Below are 21220 nucleotides of genomic sequence, written 5' to 3' on the forward strand. Positions count from 1 at the left end.
TCATCTTCTGTTTGAGCATTTTGCAATATTGGATGCAATATTGAATTATACAACTTTAGGTAATGATTTATCTGTCAGTGTCAGTCATCCATCTGTGATATTAGCTCAGCTATTTTTTGTTTCTTTTTTATTTCTCAGGCAGTGGAGGACATGCCCAGCTTGACCTGCTGGGCATGTTTTCCTTCTCTGCATGTTGCCACTTGCACATACTTTTGTCTGTTTTTTTGTCCATGCTCCCACTCTCTAACTGCTCCCATTCATTCATTGACCAGATAACCTTGTTCACAGCTTATCTCCACAGTCACCCCAGTTTTACCTTATCAGAAACATCTTACCCCCCACAACATGCTTCCTGCATCTTAACAAGCTTCTTATATCTCCTTCCCGGTTCTGTTGAAGGGTATTCAATCTGTAACATTAACTCTGTTTCTCTTCCCGAGGCTGTGGCCTGACTTGCTGAGTATTTCCAGCACTTTCTGATTTTATTTTAGATTTCCCCATACCTTGCATACAGCAGAAGTTTCCTTCCCAATTATTCTTGACAAAAGAAAATTACCTGAGAGGTTTACATGGTAACAATTATGAAGCAAATCTGGAAAATAGATACTTGAGCTAGGCATACATTTATTATACAATATGGCAATCTTTGTTGGCAAATTGTGTTACAATATCTACAAATAATATGTCGTACTGTGATAAAATGCAAGAGGCTATATGCTGCCTGGTCCCCAAAATAGGCATGAATACATAAAAGTAATATATAGAACATAGAACATTATGGCACAGTACAGGCCCTTCAGCCCACGATGTTGTGCCGACATTTTATCCTGCTCTAATATCTATTTAACACTTCCTTCCCACATAGTCCTCCATTTTTTCTATCATTCTTGTGGCTATCATTAAGAGTCTCTTAAATGTCCCTAGTGTATCTACACCCACATCCTCTGCAGGCAGTGCATTCCACACACCCGCCTGTGTAAAAAACACTTACCTCTGACATCCCCCTTATACCTTCCTCCAATCACCTTAAAATTATGCCCCTTCATGTTAGCCATTTTCGCCCTGGGAAAAAGTCTTCGTCCACTCAATCTATGCCTGTTATCATCTTGTACACCTCTATCAAGTCACCCCTCATCCTCCTTCTCTCCAGAGAAAAGCCCTAGCTCACTCAATCTATCCTCATCAGACATGCTCTCCAATCCAGGCAGCATCCTGGTCAATCTCCTCTGTGCCTTCTCTAAAGCTTCCACATCCTTCCTATGATGAGACGACTAGAACTGAACACAATACTCCAAGTGTGGTCTAACCAGAGTTCTATAGAGCTGCAATATTATCTCGCAGCTCTTGAACTCAATACCCCGACTAATGAAAGCCAACACCATACACCTTCTTAACAACCCTATTGACCTGCGCGGCAACCTTGAGGAATCTGTGGGCATGGACCCCAACTCTGTTCCTCCACACTGCTAAGAGTCCTGCCATTAACCTTGTATTCTGCCTTCAAATTCGATCTTCCAAAATGTATCACTTCACACTTTTCTGGGTTGAACTCCATCTGCCACTTCTCAGCCCAGGTCTGCATCCTATCAACATCCTGTTGTAATCTACAGCAACCTTCTACACTATCCACAACCCTTGTGTCATCAACAAACTTACTAACCCACCCTTCCACATTCTCATCCAAGTCATTTATAAAAATCTCAAAGAGCAGGGGTGCCAGAACAGATCCCTGCGGAACACCACTGGTCTCTGACCTCAAGGCAGAATACGCTCCATCTACAACCACCCTCTGTCTTCTATGGGCAAGCCAATTCTGAATCCACACAGCCAAGCTTCTCTGGATCCCATGCCTCCTGACCTTATGAATTAATAGCTTTAAAGGATAAAGACATTGTGGTAATAACAAGCACTAGGTATGCTTGAATCTGATTAAGAAAGAGAAATCGATCTACAGATGCTCCGCAGATGCTGCTTGACCCATAGATTTTCAGATCCTACACTGGAGGTCTTTGTGGAGGGGTTGTAAAGGAGAGGAGATGTCCTTATATTCTCAAGGGTAGTAGGTGACCCTCTAGACACATGACGACAAGACAAAGGAAACAGATACTCATAGAGGTTGACATTCGGAATATAATCTCAGGGGCCAGAAGAAATTTAAAGATCTTATATGAGTGGTCAAGGCCAGAGAACACATTTTCCAATAACCACACCATGAACCCCGTACACTGCACAATTCACCACATCCTATTCTTGACTTTCCAATCTGAAAACACCTTACTGGCGATATCCCTCTTTCTTCAAAGAGAAAGTGGAGCACAAACGGAGGCAGCAGGAACTGGATAGGTGTCTGGATGTTCTCTCATCCATGGAAGAGACAGTACAGATGATTATAGGACGTCATTGCCAAAAATATAGCCATCAGTGTCAGCCACTAATCTTGAGGGTATCTACATCCCCTTATTCCGCTCCATTACTCACGTGGTCTGAGAAGTTTATACCTCTGACTTTCTCCTTTACCCACATTATTACCCATCCTTTCCGCATTTCCTTTCAGATACCCAAGATCTGTCACCTGCCTAGGCAGTGGAGGAAGAGCAAGCTGGCAATAAAGGTGACAACACACAATAACTCAAAGCACAGATATGGCCATTGGCTCAGACATGAGAATACAGAAGAGATCTTCATGCGATGAGACACCAGGCACAATTGCACTGCAGACAGGACAGGAGGGACAGTGGGGATGGGAGGCGTTGGGGGAGTTGCCATGCAGGGAGCTGCAGAGAACTATGTTGACAACTTCAGTGGGTCAGGGTCCAGGAAAACACTGGTAAGTATATGTATCAAAATGCCTCACTTGCCAGAAAGTGGAGGAAATTGGCACCAATCAGGCATGGAATTTCATGCAGAGTTTGAAGCTCATCCAATCCAATTTAAAATGGACACCATCATCACCTGTGCTGTCCATCTACCAGATATTTTACCAAGAATGAAAACATCCAACATTTGCAAAGACAGTCAGAAGGAATAATCCAGTGATAACTCCAAAATCAGCCTACGTTTCTTGTCAGTTTTGCTGATCGGGTTGGGGGGTGGGGGGGCGCGGGGAGTTGGTGGCACAGTTCTTGATGCTGTTGAACATATGATCAACAATGGGAGAGGGTAGATGGGATGATGGAACTCAGTAATAAAATGTTAATGTTAAATCAGTGCTTGATTGACTCATAATCTTCCTGCTTCGTCATCATAATCTTCCTCATTTGCACATTTCTGCTGGATGTTATGTCTGTCCACCATAATCCCTTTACCAATTTGCTGTCTTGGCATTTTGTGTCAGAAGTGTGTGCACAGGTATGGGTAGCATCTTAGAGTTTAAGGTAGTCTCAACACAAAAAAACATGGAAACTATTCAGTCCCATTTTACTTAAATTTTTATCTACTCTTTCCACACTGCTGAGTTCTCGTTCACACTCATGCCTTTCAAGGTAAGTGCAAAAAGGAAAGGAATGGTAATGGCCAAATTTCAAAACGTAGACCTGGTATATTATTTGAAAATAAATTTAGTTCCTACAGTACCGAAACGTAGTTAATACGCCGGACTTGATTTTAAGTACTAATTTGCCAACCATGCAAGTGCTTTGTGTTCTTATTTTTCATCCTAAATTGTGTTTATTACATATCTCTAACAAACACTCTTTAATGCTAGATTTATAAGCCACAAGACAAAGATGGGCTAGAAAGAATTCTCAATTATAAGTTTATGGCAAACGGTATCTATTACATCTGGTTACCTCCCATGTTTGTCAGTTTCTTGAAGAGAGGTAGAGCTGGCCTATCTGCAAAATTATCACTCTGACGAACAAGGCATTCCTTGATTGCATCATACCCATTCACGATAACAGTTGATATACCACCAAGATCAAGACTGAAAATCTGTTAAATAAGAAAGTGACATTTAAAAGTGAAATTAAGATACCAGTTAAGCATTCATTCACAAAATGATGCAGAAAAGTACCACATGCCATTTTAAATATATAGACAGATTATTTTGGAATGGATTTTATGACAGTTATCTTTTGCTTACATACTATATGATAAAACTAACTGTGAAATTAGAATTTCTCCACAAGCTGATCACATATTTCTTAACTTTTCTCACCAATGGGAGGTTTAATATTCTATACATAAAGCAAAGACATTGTGACGAGCCATTTGCAAATTAAAAAGATGCAACACATCTTTTTGCACTTTTTGCTTGCTTTTATCATAATTTGGCATAGGATATAATTATCAAGGCAAGAGATGTGAAACTTGGAGAATGAACGCTTTGCTTTAAGCATTGAAATCTTCAAGTCATGCTTCATAGTTTTCATAGAAAAGGTATATATTTGGAACGTTGAATCATGTAAGCTAGCTGTAGCCCTATTAGATGCAACTGTGATTCTAATGACAGTGGAACTAAATATATAAATACAAATCACAAAGTCTTGATAGTTTACATTCAAGATACTGAGGGAGTCCAAGGGAAAAATAGCAAGAACTCTGTGCATAATTTCATAAAACACTATAGGAACTAAAATTGTATCAAACATTACCCTCTTCAAAAACAGACTAGGATGAGCCAAGAATTTTATTTCTACTGTTGATAAACTAATGGAGATTGTAAAACAGGATGGAATAATACCAGGTGAAACAAGAGTTCATCAAGGATAATTATCAGATTTCTGACATGGTTCTTAAACTGAAGAACAGGCTTTGTTAGGACCTTTTTTGATATTTATTATCCTATTTCATGTACATGACAGGGACATGTACAAGGTTGGGCCAGCAGGGGCATAGGCACCTATGCCTCACCCAAATCCAGCAAGATCATCATCTGAGGAAAAATAGCATGAGGTTATAGACACACCTGCACGCGTGTAGGCAAATTTAAATTGCTGCACAGAACTCTGCTTTAAAGTGTCTAAACTTAAAAATTCAATAAACAATGAGATTGATACTTAAGGACATCAAAATGACAGATAGACATGGCAAAATGTTCACCATTCAGCAGGAGCAGCTTATAGCTGACTGCAAGTTTGGGGTCATTGCATTTATTCTGTGCACTGCTGGAAGACTTTGAAGGAGATGTGGAAGAGATTTACTTGAATGCAAGCATGGATGTGGAACTGGAAGCATATAGTAAGACCGAAAAACTGGTGTCATTCTGCTTCGAGGAAAGCAGGTGAAGATGATGCTGGAAATCTGAAACAAAACCTGTAGATGCTGGAAACACTCAGCAAATCAGGCATCACCTAATGAAATGGAAACATAGTTAACGGTTCAGTTTGAAGACCTGTTGTCAGAACTGGGAAAGAGTTAGTTTTAAGTTACAGAGCGGGTGGGGTACAGATGGATGAAATAAGGAATATCTCTGCACAAATCAATAAAAGACACAACATAAGCTTGGGGAACAGCACCTCATCTTCTGTGCAGGCACATTGAAGATGTTAGGACTCAATATTGAATTCAACAGCTTTAGGTAACTCAATTTTACTGTCTATATCAGAACTGTCCACATTGGTTCAGTTTTACTATTTCCACTAACATGGACTGACTGGCTGGGTATTTCCTATGATTCTGCATTTCACAGCCCTTATGTTCCTTTGTTTATGTTCTCTCTCCCTAATTCCCCTCATTAATCTATCAACCAGATTATTACATCAACAGCTTTGCATAATGGCAACTCTGATCTCAACCTATCAGCGATATTTCCTATCCCGCCCCCTCTGCAATTTAAAACTAATTTGTTTCCTGATAAAGGGTCTTCAACTAGAAACATTAACTTTGCTTCCCTATTCAGAGATGCTGCCTGATGTGCAGAGTGTTTCCAGGAATTTCTGTAAGAAACAATTTGGTAAACGTTTTTCAAATCATATGCAGTAAATAAGAAAGAAAGCTCTTTCCTAATGCAAAAGTGTCAGCAACCAAATGTATACATGGACTTCAGTAAGACTTTTGACAAGGTTCCTTATGGTAGGCTGATACAGAAGTTTAAGGCACATGGGATCCATGGAGACTTGGCAGATTGGATTCAAAATTGGCTTGGCCATAGAAGAACGAGGGTAATGGAGGAGTGTTATTCTGACTGGAGGTCTGTGACCAGTGTTGATCCATAAGGATCAGTGCTGGGACTTCTGTTTGATATATACAAATAATTTGGATGACAATGCAGATTAGTAAGTTTGCAGATGACACAAAAATTGGTGGAGTTGTGGATAGTGAGGATGTTCCGGAGGACTGGAAGATCACAAATGTAGTTCTGCTGTATAAGAAGGGTGGGAGACAGCATAAAGGAAATTACGGACCTATTAGTCTGACATTGGTGGTGGGAAAGTTATTGGAATCGATCCTCAAGGATGAGGTTATGGAATACCTAGAGGTGCAAGGCAAGATAGGCCCAAGCCAGCATGGTTTTGTGAAGGGAAGATCCTGCCTGACCAACCTACTGGAGTTTTTTTTGAGGAAATCTCAGGTAGGGTGGCTCAGGGAGAGGCTGTGGATGTTGTGTATTTAGACTCTCAAAAGGCCTTCGACAAGGTGCCGCACAAGAGGCAGATTAATAAGATGAGAGCTCATGGAATTACAGGTAGGATATTGGAATGGGTGGAGCATTGGCTGCTAGGCAGAAAGCAAAAGATGGGAATAAAGGGATCCTGTTCTGGTTGGCTGCCGGTTACTAGTGGTGTTCCACAGGGGTTGGTATTGGGGCCACTTCTTTTTACTTTGTACATTAATGATTTGGATTATGGAGTAAATAGTTTTGTGGCTAAGTTTGCAGACGACACCAAGATAGGTGGAGGAGTAGGGAGGATTGAGGAAATAGGAAGGTTGAAGAAAGACTTAGATAGTTTAGGAGAATGGGCAAAGAAATGGCAGATGAGATTCAATGTTGAGAAATGTGCCGTTGTACACTTTGGAAAAAGAAATAAACGGGCAGATTATTATCTAGATGGGGAGAAAATTCAAATTACAGAAGTACAAAGGGACTTGGGGGTACTCATGCAGGATACCCTAAAGGTTAACTACCAGGTTGGATCGGCGGTAAAGAGAGCGAATGCTATGTTAGCATTCATTTCGAGAGGTATAGTATATAAAAGTAGGGAAGTGTTGATGAGGCTCTATGGGGCACTGGTGAGGCCTCATTTGGAGTACTGTGAGCAGTTTTGGGCCCCATATCTTCGGAAAGATGTACTGATGTTAGAGAGGGTTCAGAAAAGATTTACAAGGATGACTCCCAGAATGAAAGGGCTTACTTATGATGAGCGTTTGTCGGTTCTTGGACTGTATTCATTGGAGTAAGAATGAGAGGGGACTTCATGGAAACATTTAGAATGTTGAAAGGACTGGACAGAGTAGATGTGGTTAAGCTGTTTCCCCTGGTGGGTGAGTCCAGGACTAGAGGGCATAGTCTTAGAATCAGAGGGTACAGGTTTAAAACAGAAATGAGGAGAAATTTCTTTAGCCAGAGGGTAGTGAAATTATGGAATTCTTTGCCACATACAGCTGTGGAGGATCGTTGGGGACGTTTAAGGAGGAGATTGATAGGTATCCAATTAGTCAAGGTATCAAGGGATATGGGGATAAGGCCGGAAATTGGGGCTAGATAGGAATAGTATTAGTTTAGCTCATGGAGCAGACTCGATGGGCCGAATGGCCTATTTCTGCCCCTTTGTCTTGTGATCTTATGATAGTGAGGATTCAGCAGGATATAGAACATCTGGAAATGTGAGCAGAGAAATGGCAGATGGCATTTAATCTGAACATGTGAGATGTTGCACTTTGGGAGGTCAAATATCAGAAGAAGTTGTAGAGTAATTGGCAGGACCCTTTGGAGCACTGAAGTACAGAAGGATCTTGGGTGCAAGTCTATAGCTCTCTGAAAGTAGCAACACAAATAGCAAGGGTCGTAAAGGAGGCATACAGCGTACTGGTCAGGGTGTTGAGTATTTAAGTCAGGAAATCATGTTGCAGTTGTACAAAACTTTGGTTGGGCCACATTTGGAGTATTGTGTGCAGTTCTGGTCGCTGTGTTACAGGAAGGATATGTAGGCTTTGGAAAGGGTGTGGAAGAGGTTCACCAGGATGTTGCCTGGATTAGAGAGTATTAGCTAAAAGGAGAGTTTGGACAAATTTAGATTATTTTCTCTGGAGCATCAGAGGCTGAAGAGTGACCGCATAGAAATGTTATAAAATTGAGGGACATAGATAGGATAGCTAGTTTTTTCCCCCCGGGGAGAAATGTCAAATACAAGAGGGCATAGCTTAAAGGTAAGAGGGGTAAATGTTAAAGGAGATTTAAGAGGCAAGTTTTTTGTTTTGTTTAAATAGAGAGTGGTAGGTGCCTGGAACACACTGCTAGGGGAAGTGGTGCAAGCAGACACAATAGTAACGTTTGAGGCATTTAGACAGGCACATGAACAGGCAGGTAATGGAGGGATAGAGATCATATGCAGATACATGGGATTAGTTAAAATTAGCATGGTCAACACAGACATTGTGGGCTGAAGGGCCTGTTTCTATGCTGAATTATTCTATGTTAACTAAAGGATACAACTGTAACATAATTAGAAAATGAGTAAGAGGTAAGACAAAGAATACAAATTGTGATCTCGAATACACTACCCGGAAGCCTGGCTGACAGATTCAACAGTAACATTCTCAAGAAAATGATACAAGTTCTCCAGGGAAAAACAATTAATTGGGATCAGAGATATGAAATTAATTGAACAGCTCTATCAAAGCAGCAGTAATGTACCAGATTAGATTCTTGAGTGCTCTAATATTCTGTAGATGGTGTGCTAACATATTAATTGATTAATCGATCCAAGGTAATTACATTGAATTAAAACATAATTTTCCTTGTCATCGTTGCTTACATCTTACATTGATGAACAGTTGTATAATCTAATTGTGAAAGAAGCAGCATCCATTTCTTTTGATTCAAGATAGCTTGAGTATTCCTCCCAAGCCACCAGATCAAAGAATAGGTTTGAGCCTGGACTGATAGTTTTGAATAATACATCTGACATGTAACAAAAGGAGACAGGGTCGTTGATTGCCTGGTGCCCTATATGAGAGAACTATTAATGATCAGAGACTTCATGTAACAGAATCATTTTCAAATGTCAGAGGTGCCCCTACCTTCGATATTGCAGCTAACAGATGTTTCTACATAAATGTATAGACCAGAGAGAACAGAATAATAAAGCAGTAAGCATATTTCTGTACAAATCATAAGAGTGCAGGTATTGGGAGGATTGAGGGTTTATGGGTAGTGGTTAAGGTGGTGATGGACACAAAAGTGCAGAATTTCCTTCTTTCATAGCCATGGAGTTTATACAGCTGATCCAGTTACACTTCCGATCAATGACGGTCCACAGGATACGATACTGGAGGATTTGCATTGGTAATGGAGTTTGAATGCCATGGGAAGGTGATTAGACTCTTCTTCTTTGGAAAAGGCCATTACTTAGCAGTTAAGTTGCAAGTACATCAATCCACACATCAGCTCAGATTGTCTATTTCTTGCTGCATGAAGGCTTGGGTTACTGCCTTTTATAAAAAGGTGCAAATGCAACTAAACATGTACCAAGCTGCCAGAGGAAGTGGTAGATGTGGGTACAATTACAATATTTAAAAGATATATTTGGACAAGTACATGGATAGGAAAGGTTTAGAGGGATATGGGCCAAATGCAAGCAAATGGAACTAGCTCAGGAAGGCAACTTGGACGGCATGAATGAGTTGGGTCATTGGGTCTGTTTCCATGCTGTATAACTCTTTGACTATGAATCAATGCACATGTTCAATGAATGTACTTGTTTTTGATATTGTGATGGAAGAAAAGTCATTAAGAAAACAACTAAATACAGTGGGACCACACTGGGGTATTCTGGGTAGGCTGAGAGGTTTGACCTTCAACAAACATAACCACTCTCCTTTGTAAATGAAATGACTGCAGTCTGCATTGAGTTTTCCCACTAGATTCCATTGGGTCAGACTTTGGATGCAGCAGTGAAAGAATAGCAGTCACCAACCTTCAAGAAAGCTTTCCACAGATATCTGTGACCTCCATAATGAGAGGTTTCCAATACCTGTTTCTATCAGGTTCATAATGATCCCTGATGACAAGCAGCCATGTCATTAAGCTAGTCAAGCTTAATATCATCAAGCCTCACAGGAAGCAAACTAGGAAGCCCAAGTAGAATCTTCAAATTAAATCTTGAACTGGTAAACAATCTGCTAAATAAAGATCAGAACTGGCACATGATTAAAGTAGAAACTGAAATAGCATAAACAAACAAAAAATGGACGAGAGAAATACTTGATAGTTCCTTGCTGAGAAGTCTGGAAATTTGGGACTTCCACATTCAGATGCTAGTCCTGAACTTGCTTGCCCAGCTTTTGCTGATAACTTCCTGGCTGTGCTCCAAAATTGAGCAACAGGGCATGAACTTGTTGCAATTCCTCAGCAGACACTTATGGTGAAGAACTCAAAGAATCTACACCAGGTGGAAACAAGCCCATTCATTTGAATGGAGCGGAACAGCTGCAGGTGAGAAGTACAATGTTCTTCACATTGATTTTACTTAAATATTTTAACTGCCTTAAAGAGCTATTTAGTGTTTCAATTTTTATAAATTTTCAATAATTTTGAAAATATTTTTGTTTTCTTGCTATTTCAATGTTTTTGAATGTGAGGGACATTCTGAAACATTCAATTCATTAAGCTGGAGACATGGCTTAGCCGGCTGTTAAGCAAATTCATGTGTGAAGCTTGGTCTGGCCACCACTTGATGGTATTTAAACCCAAAGCTCCACCACTGTGCAGGGGCTGTGTCATTCTGTAGGAGGTTGGCTTCTGCAAGTTCACAGTTGCAGATCTGCAAAAAAAAAGTTGTGCTGACTACATGTAATAGTGGCAGCACATTGTGGCCCAATATTTTTTTTTCACAGAAAATCCTTCATTTTCTGAAACAGTCATGTGAAGAAATTACAATACACTGAAATTAGATTTAGGACTAGATAATTTGCTAAGCATGAATTATGGTTTAGTGCAACATTCGAAACTCACTTGAACTTAATGTAATAAAGCACAAGGTTTTCATAGTATTTTAAAGCAAGACTAGATTGCAGCTCGAGTTTAAGTCAATTCATGTGATTCCCTTTGATTGTGCAAGAGGAAGCTACGAAATGCACAGTGTGAAGAGCAGAATCCACTGAGTGCAACTTTGGGATTTTGCCATTACATACTTGCAGAAATGTTGCAGTTTCATGGAACGAATGCCAGTGGAGTCACTATCATTACCACAGCCAAGTCTCAGCCTTTGACTTCAATTTTACAACAGCTCCTTGATGCTGCATTCAGTCAAGTGCTGCCTTGATGTATAGGCTAGTTGCTACCTCATCTCATCTTGTTAACATTTCGATTGAAACTGTAATCTTGTGATCCAGAGCCACTGTTCCAGGTGGAACCCATGATGAGATTCAATGAGCAGATTAATGGGTGTACACTCAAAATGATCTTCCATCTTGTTCATAATGATCTAGGACAAACTAATGAATTAGTAAAGAGCTGAATTTGATTTCCTCTGATTTGTTGTGAACAGGACAAATCCAGCAAAGTCCTACCATGTTGGGTGGATGCATGCCTTATGTGTAACTGAATTGCTTGGTGCAGAGACCAGCCAGTTGTGGAGCACAAATCTTCAACACTATAGCCAGGAGGTTGTCAGAGACAACAGCATTTGCATTGTTGTTTGCACTCTTCATTTCTCAGTCATGAAGTGAATTGAATTGGCTAGACTGGCTTCTCTGAAAATCAGAAGGAGTCTGTATTGAAGACTCCAGAGATTAACACCTCACTTTCAGGTAAACCTGTTATTGTTCTTGGTGAGCCCTTCTACACTGAACCAGATTTGGTCCTGTCGCTTGATACTAATATCCTTTAGGGATTGGGTGACTCAGTCAATGGTTGTGCTGTGGGCCAGTCTCAGTGCCGAACACTTAACTCCATTGTTACCTTTAAAGTTTCTTTGAAGTGTTGTTCAGCAGGGTGGAGTACTGAATCATCAGTAAGGAAATGGTAATTAATGTGAAATTTCCATGCTTGTGTGTGACCTTGTGCATGAGGCTTCAGGTGGTTCAAAAACTACAGCCAATGACTCTGAGACTTATACTACCGTATCAGCAACTCTGGTGGGCCTGTTTCCCTTCCACATCTTCCCCCCCTTCCAATCCCCATAGGACAAGATGGACATAGAGATCATGTTGGAAAAATTTCAGATGTTGGCAGAAAATGATGATTCTGTATGACTGCTACGTGGCCAATCTGTGGGACAATACTCTGAAATTAGGTAAAAGACCCCAGCTGTCCTAGAAGAGGACTTTGCAAGGATGATTGGGCTGGAAATGAAAATCAAACTGCAGATGCTGTAAATCTGAAACAAAATCAGAAAATGCTTGAAAAACTCAGCTGGTCAGACAGCATCTGTGGAAAAAGAAACAGTCAATGTTTGGGTCTTCAGTGGGGCCAGTCAGAAGATAGTGTTGTTCCTCAAGCTTGCATTGGGTCTCATTATAACAGTGCAGGAGGCTACAGACAGGGAGAGCAGAGGAGTTGGATGGTGAATTAAAATGGCAGGCAACTGAAAGATCATGTTGCAGCCTTGCAAACAATACTGAATTCTTTAACTTTAAATAACATGCTCTCTCTTCCTGAATACAAGAACCTTTTCCACCTGCCACTCTTTCTTCTTTTCCTTTGTGTTTAGCCTGGCCTTCTGGAGACGTCCCAGTATGCCTGAACCATATCGCAACAAATCACTCAACCATACTACCCTATCCCAGCTACCCAATGAGTTCACTATCAGAAAAATTCTCTTGGTTTCACCCACATTTTACTACAACCTAAACCACCAAGTTTCTCTATCAGGTCTGATGAGAGTCCCTCATCTGAAACCTTAACTGTCTGTCTTTCCACAGATGCTACCTGACCTGTTCCATTTTACCAGCATTTTCCATTTTCTGTTTTTATATCATGTTGGTTCTGTTTTTCTTATCCTACACATGTCCAGTCTGCTGGGCATGTCCCATTCCCTTCTCAGAACCTTAATATATTGGTTTATTATCATCACTTGTACTGAGGTACAGTAAAAAGCTTGTCTTACAAACTGATTATACAGGTCAATTCATTACACAGTGCAGCTACATTGAGTTAGTACAGAGTGCATTGATGTAGTACAGGTAAAAACAGTAACAGTACAGAGTAAAGTGTCACAGCTACAGAGAAAGTGCAGTGCAAGGTCACAACAAGGTAGATCATGAAGTCGTAGTCCATCTCATTGTATAAAGGAACCATTCAATAGTCTTATCACAGTGGGGTAGAAGCTGTCCTTAAGTCTGGTGGTACATGCCCTCAGGGTCCTGCATCTTCTACCCGATGGAAGAGGAGAGAAGAGAGAATGTCTCAGGTGGGTGGGGTCTTTGATTATGCTGGCTGCCTCACCAAGACAACAAGAGGTAAAGACAGAATCCAAGGAGGGGGGACTGGTGTCTGTGAAGCGCTGGCCTGTGTCCACAACTCTCTGCAGCTTCTTGCGGTCCTGGGCAGAGCAGTTGCCGTACCAAGCCATGATGCATCCAGATAGGATGCTTTCTATGGTGCATCGGTAAAAATTGGTGAGAGTCAAAGGGGACAAACCAAATTTCTTCAGCCTCCTGAGGAAGCAGAGGCGCTGGTGAGCTTTCTTGGCTGTGGCATCTACATGATTTGACCAGGACAGGCTGTTGGTGACGTTCACTTCCAGGAACTCGAAGCTCTCAACCCTCTCGACCTCAGCACCACTGATGTAAACAGGTGCATGTACACCGTCCCCTTTCCTGAAGTCAATGACCAGCTCTTTTGTTTTGTTGACATTGAGGGAAAGGTGTTGATAACCCTCCCCAGTAAGTCACTTCCACTCATCCTATCACATATATACCCTTTGTTCTATGCATCCCCTCCCTCACCTTCTCTCCTACTGAAAACTACTTTGCAGCTCTCTCTTTCCAGTTCTGACAAACTGAAGAGGCGATTATTTCACTTTCCACAGATGCCACCTGGACTGCTTCTCCAGCATCTTCTGATTGGGCCAAATGTGCCTTGGTTGCAGCTGAATTTGGTGCCCAGTTTGTTGCAAGGTGCTCTGAACGATTTTATTCTTATTGCCTTTATCTCTTTGGTGTTCCACTTCCAAGGTCTTGAATTTTCAGAAGAACTTTTTATCCTCTAGGTCTTCCATGGTTAAATACCCTGCTGTACCTATTTTCTTTCATTACCTCGCTCTTCTCCTTCAAAAACCCTGCCCAACCTATGTTTGTGATTAAGTTTTTCCTCGCTCTCCCATTAACTTTCTTAAATTGCCACGTTTTGTCTCATAAGGTGTTTTTCCATAAAAGGCGCTATATAAACACAAGGCTCGTGAGGTTAACACCACTTCCTTTCGCACTAACACATCAATAGGGATGCTATGCACTTGATCATCACTTGGCAGCAAGATAACTAAAGTACAAAGGTCTTTGCTGTTTTTTTTCCAAAGTTTACTCTTGCCTTTGGACACAAGGGGACTGGTTCTCAACAGAGGACCATATATCTGCAGTAATAAAGTGACAATTAAACTGAGAAATAAATTTGGATTAACTTACTGTGACCACCTAACCAAGTATCAGACACATCTACAAATGGTTCACTCGTTTCAGTACCTGCCCGTGAACTTCACTCTGTTTTTTCATGAAGACGTGCGGCTCGGTGACGAGAGAAAAGACGCTTCCGATGAGGGGTAGGGCGGCGGGTCCGGGCGGGAAACCGCGGGGTCTCCTCTGCTTCAGCAAATGCCGCACCAGCAACAGATTCAGCAGCAGGAAGAGCAGGGTGCCCAGGGTCGTGCAGACGCCCGAAAAAGAGGGCACATTGCCCAGCGACCGTGACTCACGAGCCGACATCACTGGCACACTTTCCCCACGGTGAAATCCTCGCCAGGTGTTGCATTCGCTCCTCATCTGTCGCCAGCTCCGCCTCCGCGTCTCCATTGGATCAACTCCCAAAGGCTGCGTCTTTCTGATTGATCGACATTGCCGTCAATCAGGCTCGCCGGTGCATTGGTTGCCACCTCGATGCTCCTCAACAAGGGGCTTTCAGGGAAAGTTTGGACCGCATGGCTTCTGGAGACGGTGTGACAGTTCAGGACTGTTGACCCGTTTGTCTTCTTCCCAGTTTCAGAGTCTTCCTCCTTCTCAGCAGTCTCTTGGGTTCAAGGCCGACGTCCACCTGTTCTGAGGTGACTGATGAGACCAATGTGGGAACCGCAGACTCTGCCACTGATGGGGCAGAAGGCGGCTGGCAACGCAAGCGGGGAGGGAGTTTGTGGGGTGGAGCACACCTTCTACCGTTTATACAGGGCTTCTGTGTGCTCTGGTTGCATAGACTGAAGGTTATCAATCCCATCCCAAATGCTCCTTCTCAGCCTTGAGTAGTCATGGGCCAGGGATTCCCAAGAGTCAGTAAGGAGACTTTTTTTTCAAGGAAGCTTCATCCTTTAATCTATTCCTCTGTCTGCTGCCACTCTCTTTCCATGCCATTGCCAGAGTACCATTTTGCTCACATCTTCCCTTAAACTGCCTCCATATCAATCAAGATAAGACATAACATTACTCCTAGGGATGACCTGAGCACCGTCATCCAGGGTCATGGTAGCAGCAGGTTGAACTTTAGTGTTGCAGCCACACATTGGGTGGCTTCTGTCTGTGCTGCATTAAAAGCAGAGACATAGATCTACAGACACTTCTCGATGGTAGCATTCACAAAAATTAAGATGGAGCTGTTTACTACCTCCATGCCAGGAAGAAATGCCAGGAAGGTTCTCTGTAAACCTTTGTGGTTGGTTGCAGTTGGCAGTCACATGATCTGTTTCATAATAGACACACTTGTGAGGGCAGTGAGAACACTTGAAATAAAACCTGTGAAAGGCCACATCTCATCTTGACCAAAGAATTCTGATGGTTTTGTGTGCTTATCAACTTCTGCCAGATAAAACAACATTCGATATGGGCACAGGAAAGGATATATCTAATGATGGTGTCACAAACCAGCAACAAAAGAAACACACTGAGCATGATTCAGTGTTAAAAACTATTTTATTAATCACTACTTATGATAATACGTAAAATAAAAGTAAAAATGTTAGTATGTTAGAATTCAAAAAATGTTAGACCTTGAACGTTAACCCCAAAACTAAACTCATCGTGTGTGTGTGTGACAAAGTCCAAAACTCCCAATTCCGGAATGGTTCTTAAAGTTCAGTTCCGCAAGCCATAAGGTGAAACATGAGCAAGGGCTTCTTCAACAACCACCGTTGTCTGAAGATAAGATGTAGATGTAGAAAAACATAGAGAGAGTACATACGAAATCCAAATGTTCCTCGATGGAACCCAAACGACACTTCAGTGTTTACTCGGTAGTGACTTCCTCACCCCGAAAAGCATCCGAACCGTGGTCGTCCACACACAAATACCTGTTTCCTTCTACAGGTCAGCAACAAAGTGAACTCCACCGGATTACTTCCAACTTCCATACATGGATTTCAGTGGCAAACACAGTTATTGTTTCTCATCCATCGATAGAGAAAACAAGCAGGCTGGTGTCTCTCTCCCTTCTCTCTCTCTCTCCTTTCTTCTTCTTCTGACCTCTTCAACAACGTCATTACGTCCTTTATCTTCTATTGACGTAAGCACGCCCCACACACACATACACACACACTCTCTATCTTAAAGGGACTTTCACTGAGTCCGTAACAATGGGTTTAATCTGTGCAGGGAGCAGCGACACAGCCATGATTGATGTCCTGCTTGCACAAATCATCAAAGATGAATTGAATGAGTGAAACATTGAATATCTCTTTATTTCAGATATTCAAGTTACAGAGCATGGGGTCTCTTGAGAAAATTCAGTCCAGCAAATCTAGTGGAGCCACCAGACGCAATAGTAAAGCTGGATGCCATTGCACCAACCTCGGAACAACCTCAAAAGGCACAACAGGAAATCATATGCCCACTGAGGTAAGTTGCATCGTATCTTTTGTCTTGTGAACATATTTATTGCCTGAGAATCTCACCATTGCACTGATTGTGATGACTGGAAAGCTTCTGGTAAAGACAGAATTCCATCAGGCTTCTTCCACACAGTTGGGAGATGCACTGTGTAATGACAGATTTCTGATAAAATTCTATTGCATTGCACTTAGAAAGTTACTCTTCACAGTGCATTGCATCAGGAAGGCTAACAGCGACATCAAGGATGCCTGCCACACTGGCAATTCCCTTTTCTCTCTTCTACCTTATAGGAGAAGATACAGGAGTTTAAGAGCCAGATGACCAGACTTAAGAACAGCCTCTTCCCCACTGGTATCAGACTTCTGAATGAACCACCTCTTTCACATCTCCTTCCTAGTGGTGTTGCCTTGTTCTTGAACCCTTAGTTGTACCTCTTCTGTTATTGTCACATTAGCATTTCTTTTTGCACTACCTCAGTTTGCACTATTATATTTTTCACCATTCTGTTGGTTTGTGCTTATTGCTGTATTTATTGTTGTATTTATTATTAGCATATATACTGTTTACTCTATGTGCTTCACATGAGCAAGGAATTTCATTGCACTCTGGTGTATATGACAATTAACTAATCTGATCTGATCAGTTGCGTTCTTTAGCCATAAAACATACTGTCACCAATGGAGAAGATATCAACTCCAGGGATATCTGCAGCACAGGACCTCTCAGTTTTTACGCTTGTAATAAATTGTGCTGTCATTTATGCTTCAGACTACAATATGACTTGCTTCCCAGAGAGATTAGCTGAGTATTTTGAGAGGAAAAAAGAGAGTCATTTATGTGAATCAACAATGCCATTCCTATTTGAGGATATTATTCTGTCAGGAATGACAGAACAATTTACCCTTTGAATGTACAATTCAATTGTTCTTGGAAAGTATTGCATGCCATATGTTCTGCATGGCATAAATTGACACTGCGATCTACATCTGAGATCCAGTCATTTCATGATAAGCTGCATTTGTGCATAACTTGGGCCAATGAAGATTTTTGATGATCAGATTATAATAGTATGTGCCTGTCAGAATATGAAGTTTATAGTGCTGGTTCAAAAGTTTAATGTTCAAACAGAGCAACTACTGAAGAAGCTGAAGGTTACTATAATAGTATTAGTAGCATTTACAATGAACTTGACCAAGTCATGCCAAAGTGATAGTAAACACACTGTTTAGTTCCATTGGCCTGCCCTCAAAAATGAACAAGGCAGAGGCTGATAATTTGGAACATTTTCTGAATCAGTCTTTATTTGTGCAAGAGGTTATCATAGTAAACGCATCTGAACCGGTTGGCTGCACTTGCCTGAAGTCCATCTGGAAACGATTTATTAGCACCCACACTCAATGTGACAAATCAAAGCTGGGCAGACACTTTGCAGTATTGTCAAGAAAGTAGCTACAGCTCTCTCTATTAAATCTTAGCAGAGGTGTCCGGTGATCTCGAGGGCAGCCAGATAGGATGATGTGCCATGTGGATTCGTGGGTTACGTTGCTATTGTATCATATAATTCTGAAGCAAACAGTGCTATGCCAACCAGTTTCTCGCCATTTGTTGGGTTGATTCTCATCAGAATTATCTTCTATTATCATTAACTAGATACTCCACTCTCTGCATGGATACTTTTGTTGTCTTCCGGAGGTAGCTCGTAATCTGCTTTATACTAACTGGGGACTAAGTTGGGGGCAGTGGGTGGTGCCAGTGCCCAGTCTTATCCTGATGCAGGGTTTCAACCCAGAACTTCAACCAACCCTTTGCCTCCACAGATGCAGCTTGACCCATTTGAGTTCTTCCAGCAGTTTATTATTTGCTCCAGTTTTCAGTCTCCACAGTCTCTTGTGTCTCTAAATCCTTCTCAGTTGCTGCTGATTTTTTAAAAAAAGGTTGTCATCAATGATAACTGCTGTTGGTTGTACAAATGAAATTTTAAAAAGCCTGTTACAAATAAAATTGCAAACATTTATGCTTTATTTGCCTCCCCCATCTTATAATTCATGATGCTGTATAATTCCACAGAATCTTTGGTATATGCCTTGTTCAGAAGATACACTGAATTCCAGGACCAAGCTGAATTCTATCCTTGTACATGCACTTTCCTGAGAATCATAGGAATGTGAATGAAGAAAGGACATTGAGCTTTGCTGAGTAAACTGATGCAGCAGATTGAACCCAGGATCTTCCAATAAATCAAGAGCACATCAAATAGTGCATTTACTCAGTGTGCCTGCTTGTGGATTCCTCTTTTATTTTCATGAAATTCTGAACCATTACAACATTTCATCAGTTGTCAACAGCTTTTGGCAAACTATTGCAAAACTCGAGGTATATAATTGTGGAGGAAACCCTTGGACTTATTATCTGTTATATCTGTTGTGTTGGAATATTCACAAGGCTATGTACAAAGAGCAAGGACACTATTTGTTGTCAAATTATTGCAGAAATTGTTTTAAGTGTGGGTGGTAAAATAGGCTCAAAAATGAGCGAAGTTCACAGCTATCTGACAGAATCAGGTGACTTGTTCCATTAATCTTTATCTTAATAAGATTAGAAATGACTCAGAACTCCAAAATACATTCCATGCTTTTATTTTCCATTTTTTTCTATTTTTTTTTCTTTTACCTCATAATGTTGAGCGGAGAAATAAACTTCTTTCCTTGTTTTTTTTATTTGGGTTGCGTGTTGCAGGATGTGACCTTCTGACTTTATTATCTTTCCTTCTATTTACAGATGTTATGGAGTAAGTGATCAAATAATGGAATTGTAACAAAGTTTACAAAGGGAGATGTGTCGTAAAAATGAAAGCCAAAACCTTGCCAAGTTGACTGAAGATAAAGGAGACCACATCTCAAGAATGTGAAGACCATAAGTAGTGAACAAATGTCGAAAACACAGAAATACAATGGAGAACAAGCAAACGAGCTACATTTAGTGGTCTACAACACCCACTACTGAAACAAACAGGAGAGTTCAAATACCTGGCTCCACCATTACTTGTGATGGAAGAATGAGCAGAGAAATGGAAACAAAATACATTAAGGGGAGAATATATTTTTCACTTACAAGATAAAATCAAATTGATTTATTTTTGAACACATGTAATTTAAGCCAGACAAATGGATAACGAGAGCTTATATTTTCCTTCTCAGCCCTAACAAATTTATCAAAAATGAATGAAGACAGAATAATATTTAGTTTTATTTGGAGATATCAATCTCATTTATGTCAGGTTGTTCTTTTAGTTCAGGTAATGGAAACATATACTTTCAAACTCCCATTTCTGATTACCTCCAGAGCAGATGTAAATTTCAGAATCATATAACAGAAAAGATTATTCAACCATTAAGCCCATTGTGTCCACAGTTAATGTATAATCAACTGATAATCAATCAAATTCATCAATCTTCACATCTTTGATGTGTAACACTGCCGGCAGTTCTCCAGAGAAAGCATTCATCCTTGTCTCTTCATCAGTGGTGAGTTCCACAGCAGCACTGCTGCTTCTTCACCATTTCGGCACAACCATGGGGTAATGCTGTCACAATGAGATGGAGTCCGGATCACCTGCTAACTCTGGACAAGGTGGCAAAGGTCATCCAATCCTGCAAGATGAATTCAACTAACAGGAAAACAGCTTAGCAGCTGATCAAAAATCAAAGCACAGCAGTTGCTGGAAATTTGAAATAAAAACCTGCTGATAAAGTGACTTTGAACTGAAGTATTAACTCTGTTTTGCTTTCCTCAGATGCTGCCTGACCTGCAGAGTTTCCTGCATTTTCTGTTTTTATTAGATTAGCAGCTGAGTTGTAATTGTGTCTGATTGGCTCAGCCCAAGCTGCTGGAAATGGCTGGGCTATCCTTCTGCCTGGCAGTACATCAGAATTCTTGGGGAAGGGCATGAGTACCTTCTTGGGGTACCTTCTTGAGTACATTCTTGGGGAAGTGCATTAGAAGAGAACAAGGAGATCAGAAGTTGCTGGCCCAACTTTGCGCTTCATGTATCCAAGATAGGTTAAATCTATTCTGCACCTGGTGGTTCCCTTGG

The 21220-nt window shown here is 41.1% G+C and overlaps 1 protein-coding gene across 2 annotated transcripts in view; it reads right to left on the reverse strand.

Annotated features, from left to right (window-relative positions):
• LOC127577913 (vitamin D 25-hydroxylase) overlaps window positions 1-15050 on the reverse strand; it is a 29357-nt gene extending 14307 nt beyond the window's left edge. For both annotated transcript variants that reach the window (XM_052029578.1, XM_052029577.1), the window contains exons 1-2: window positions 14782-15050; window positions 3789-3930 (exon numbers count right to left, since the gene is read on the reverse strand). In XM_052029578.1, coding sequence (XP_051885538.1) covers window positions 3789-3930; window positions 14782-15021 — 382 coding nt within the window. In that variant the 5' untranslated portion in view covers window positions 15022-15050. The remainder of the gene's footprint in view (window positions 1-3788; window positions 3931-14781) is intronic.
• Window positions 15051-21220: the final 6170 nt, after the last annotated feature.

This window comes from Pristis pectinata, chromosome 14 (genome assembly GCF_009764475.1).
Source record: "Pristis pectinata isolate sPriPec2 chromosome 14, sPriPec2.1.pri, whole genome shotgun sequence".
Lineage (NCBI taxonomy): Eukaryota > Metazoa > Chordata > Chondrichthyes > Rhinopristiformes > Pristidae > Pristis > Pristis pectinata.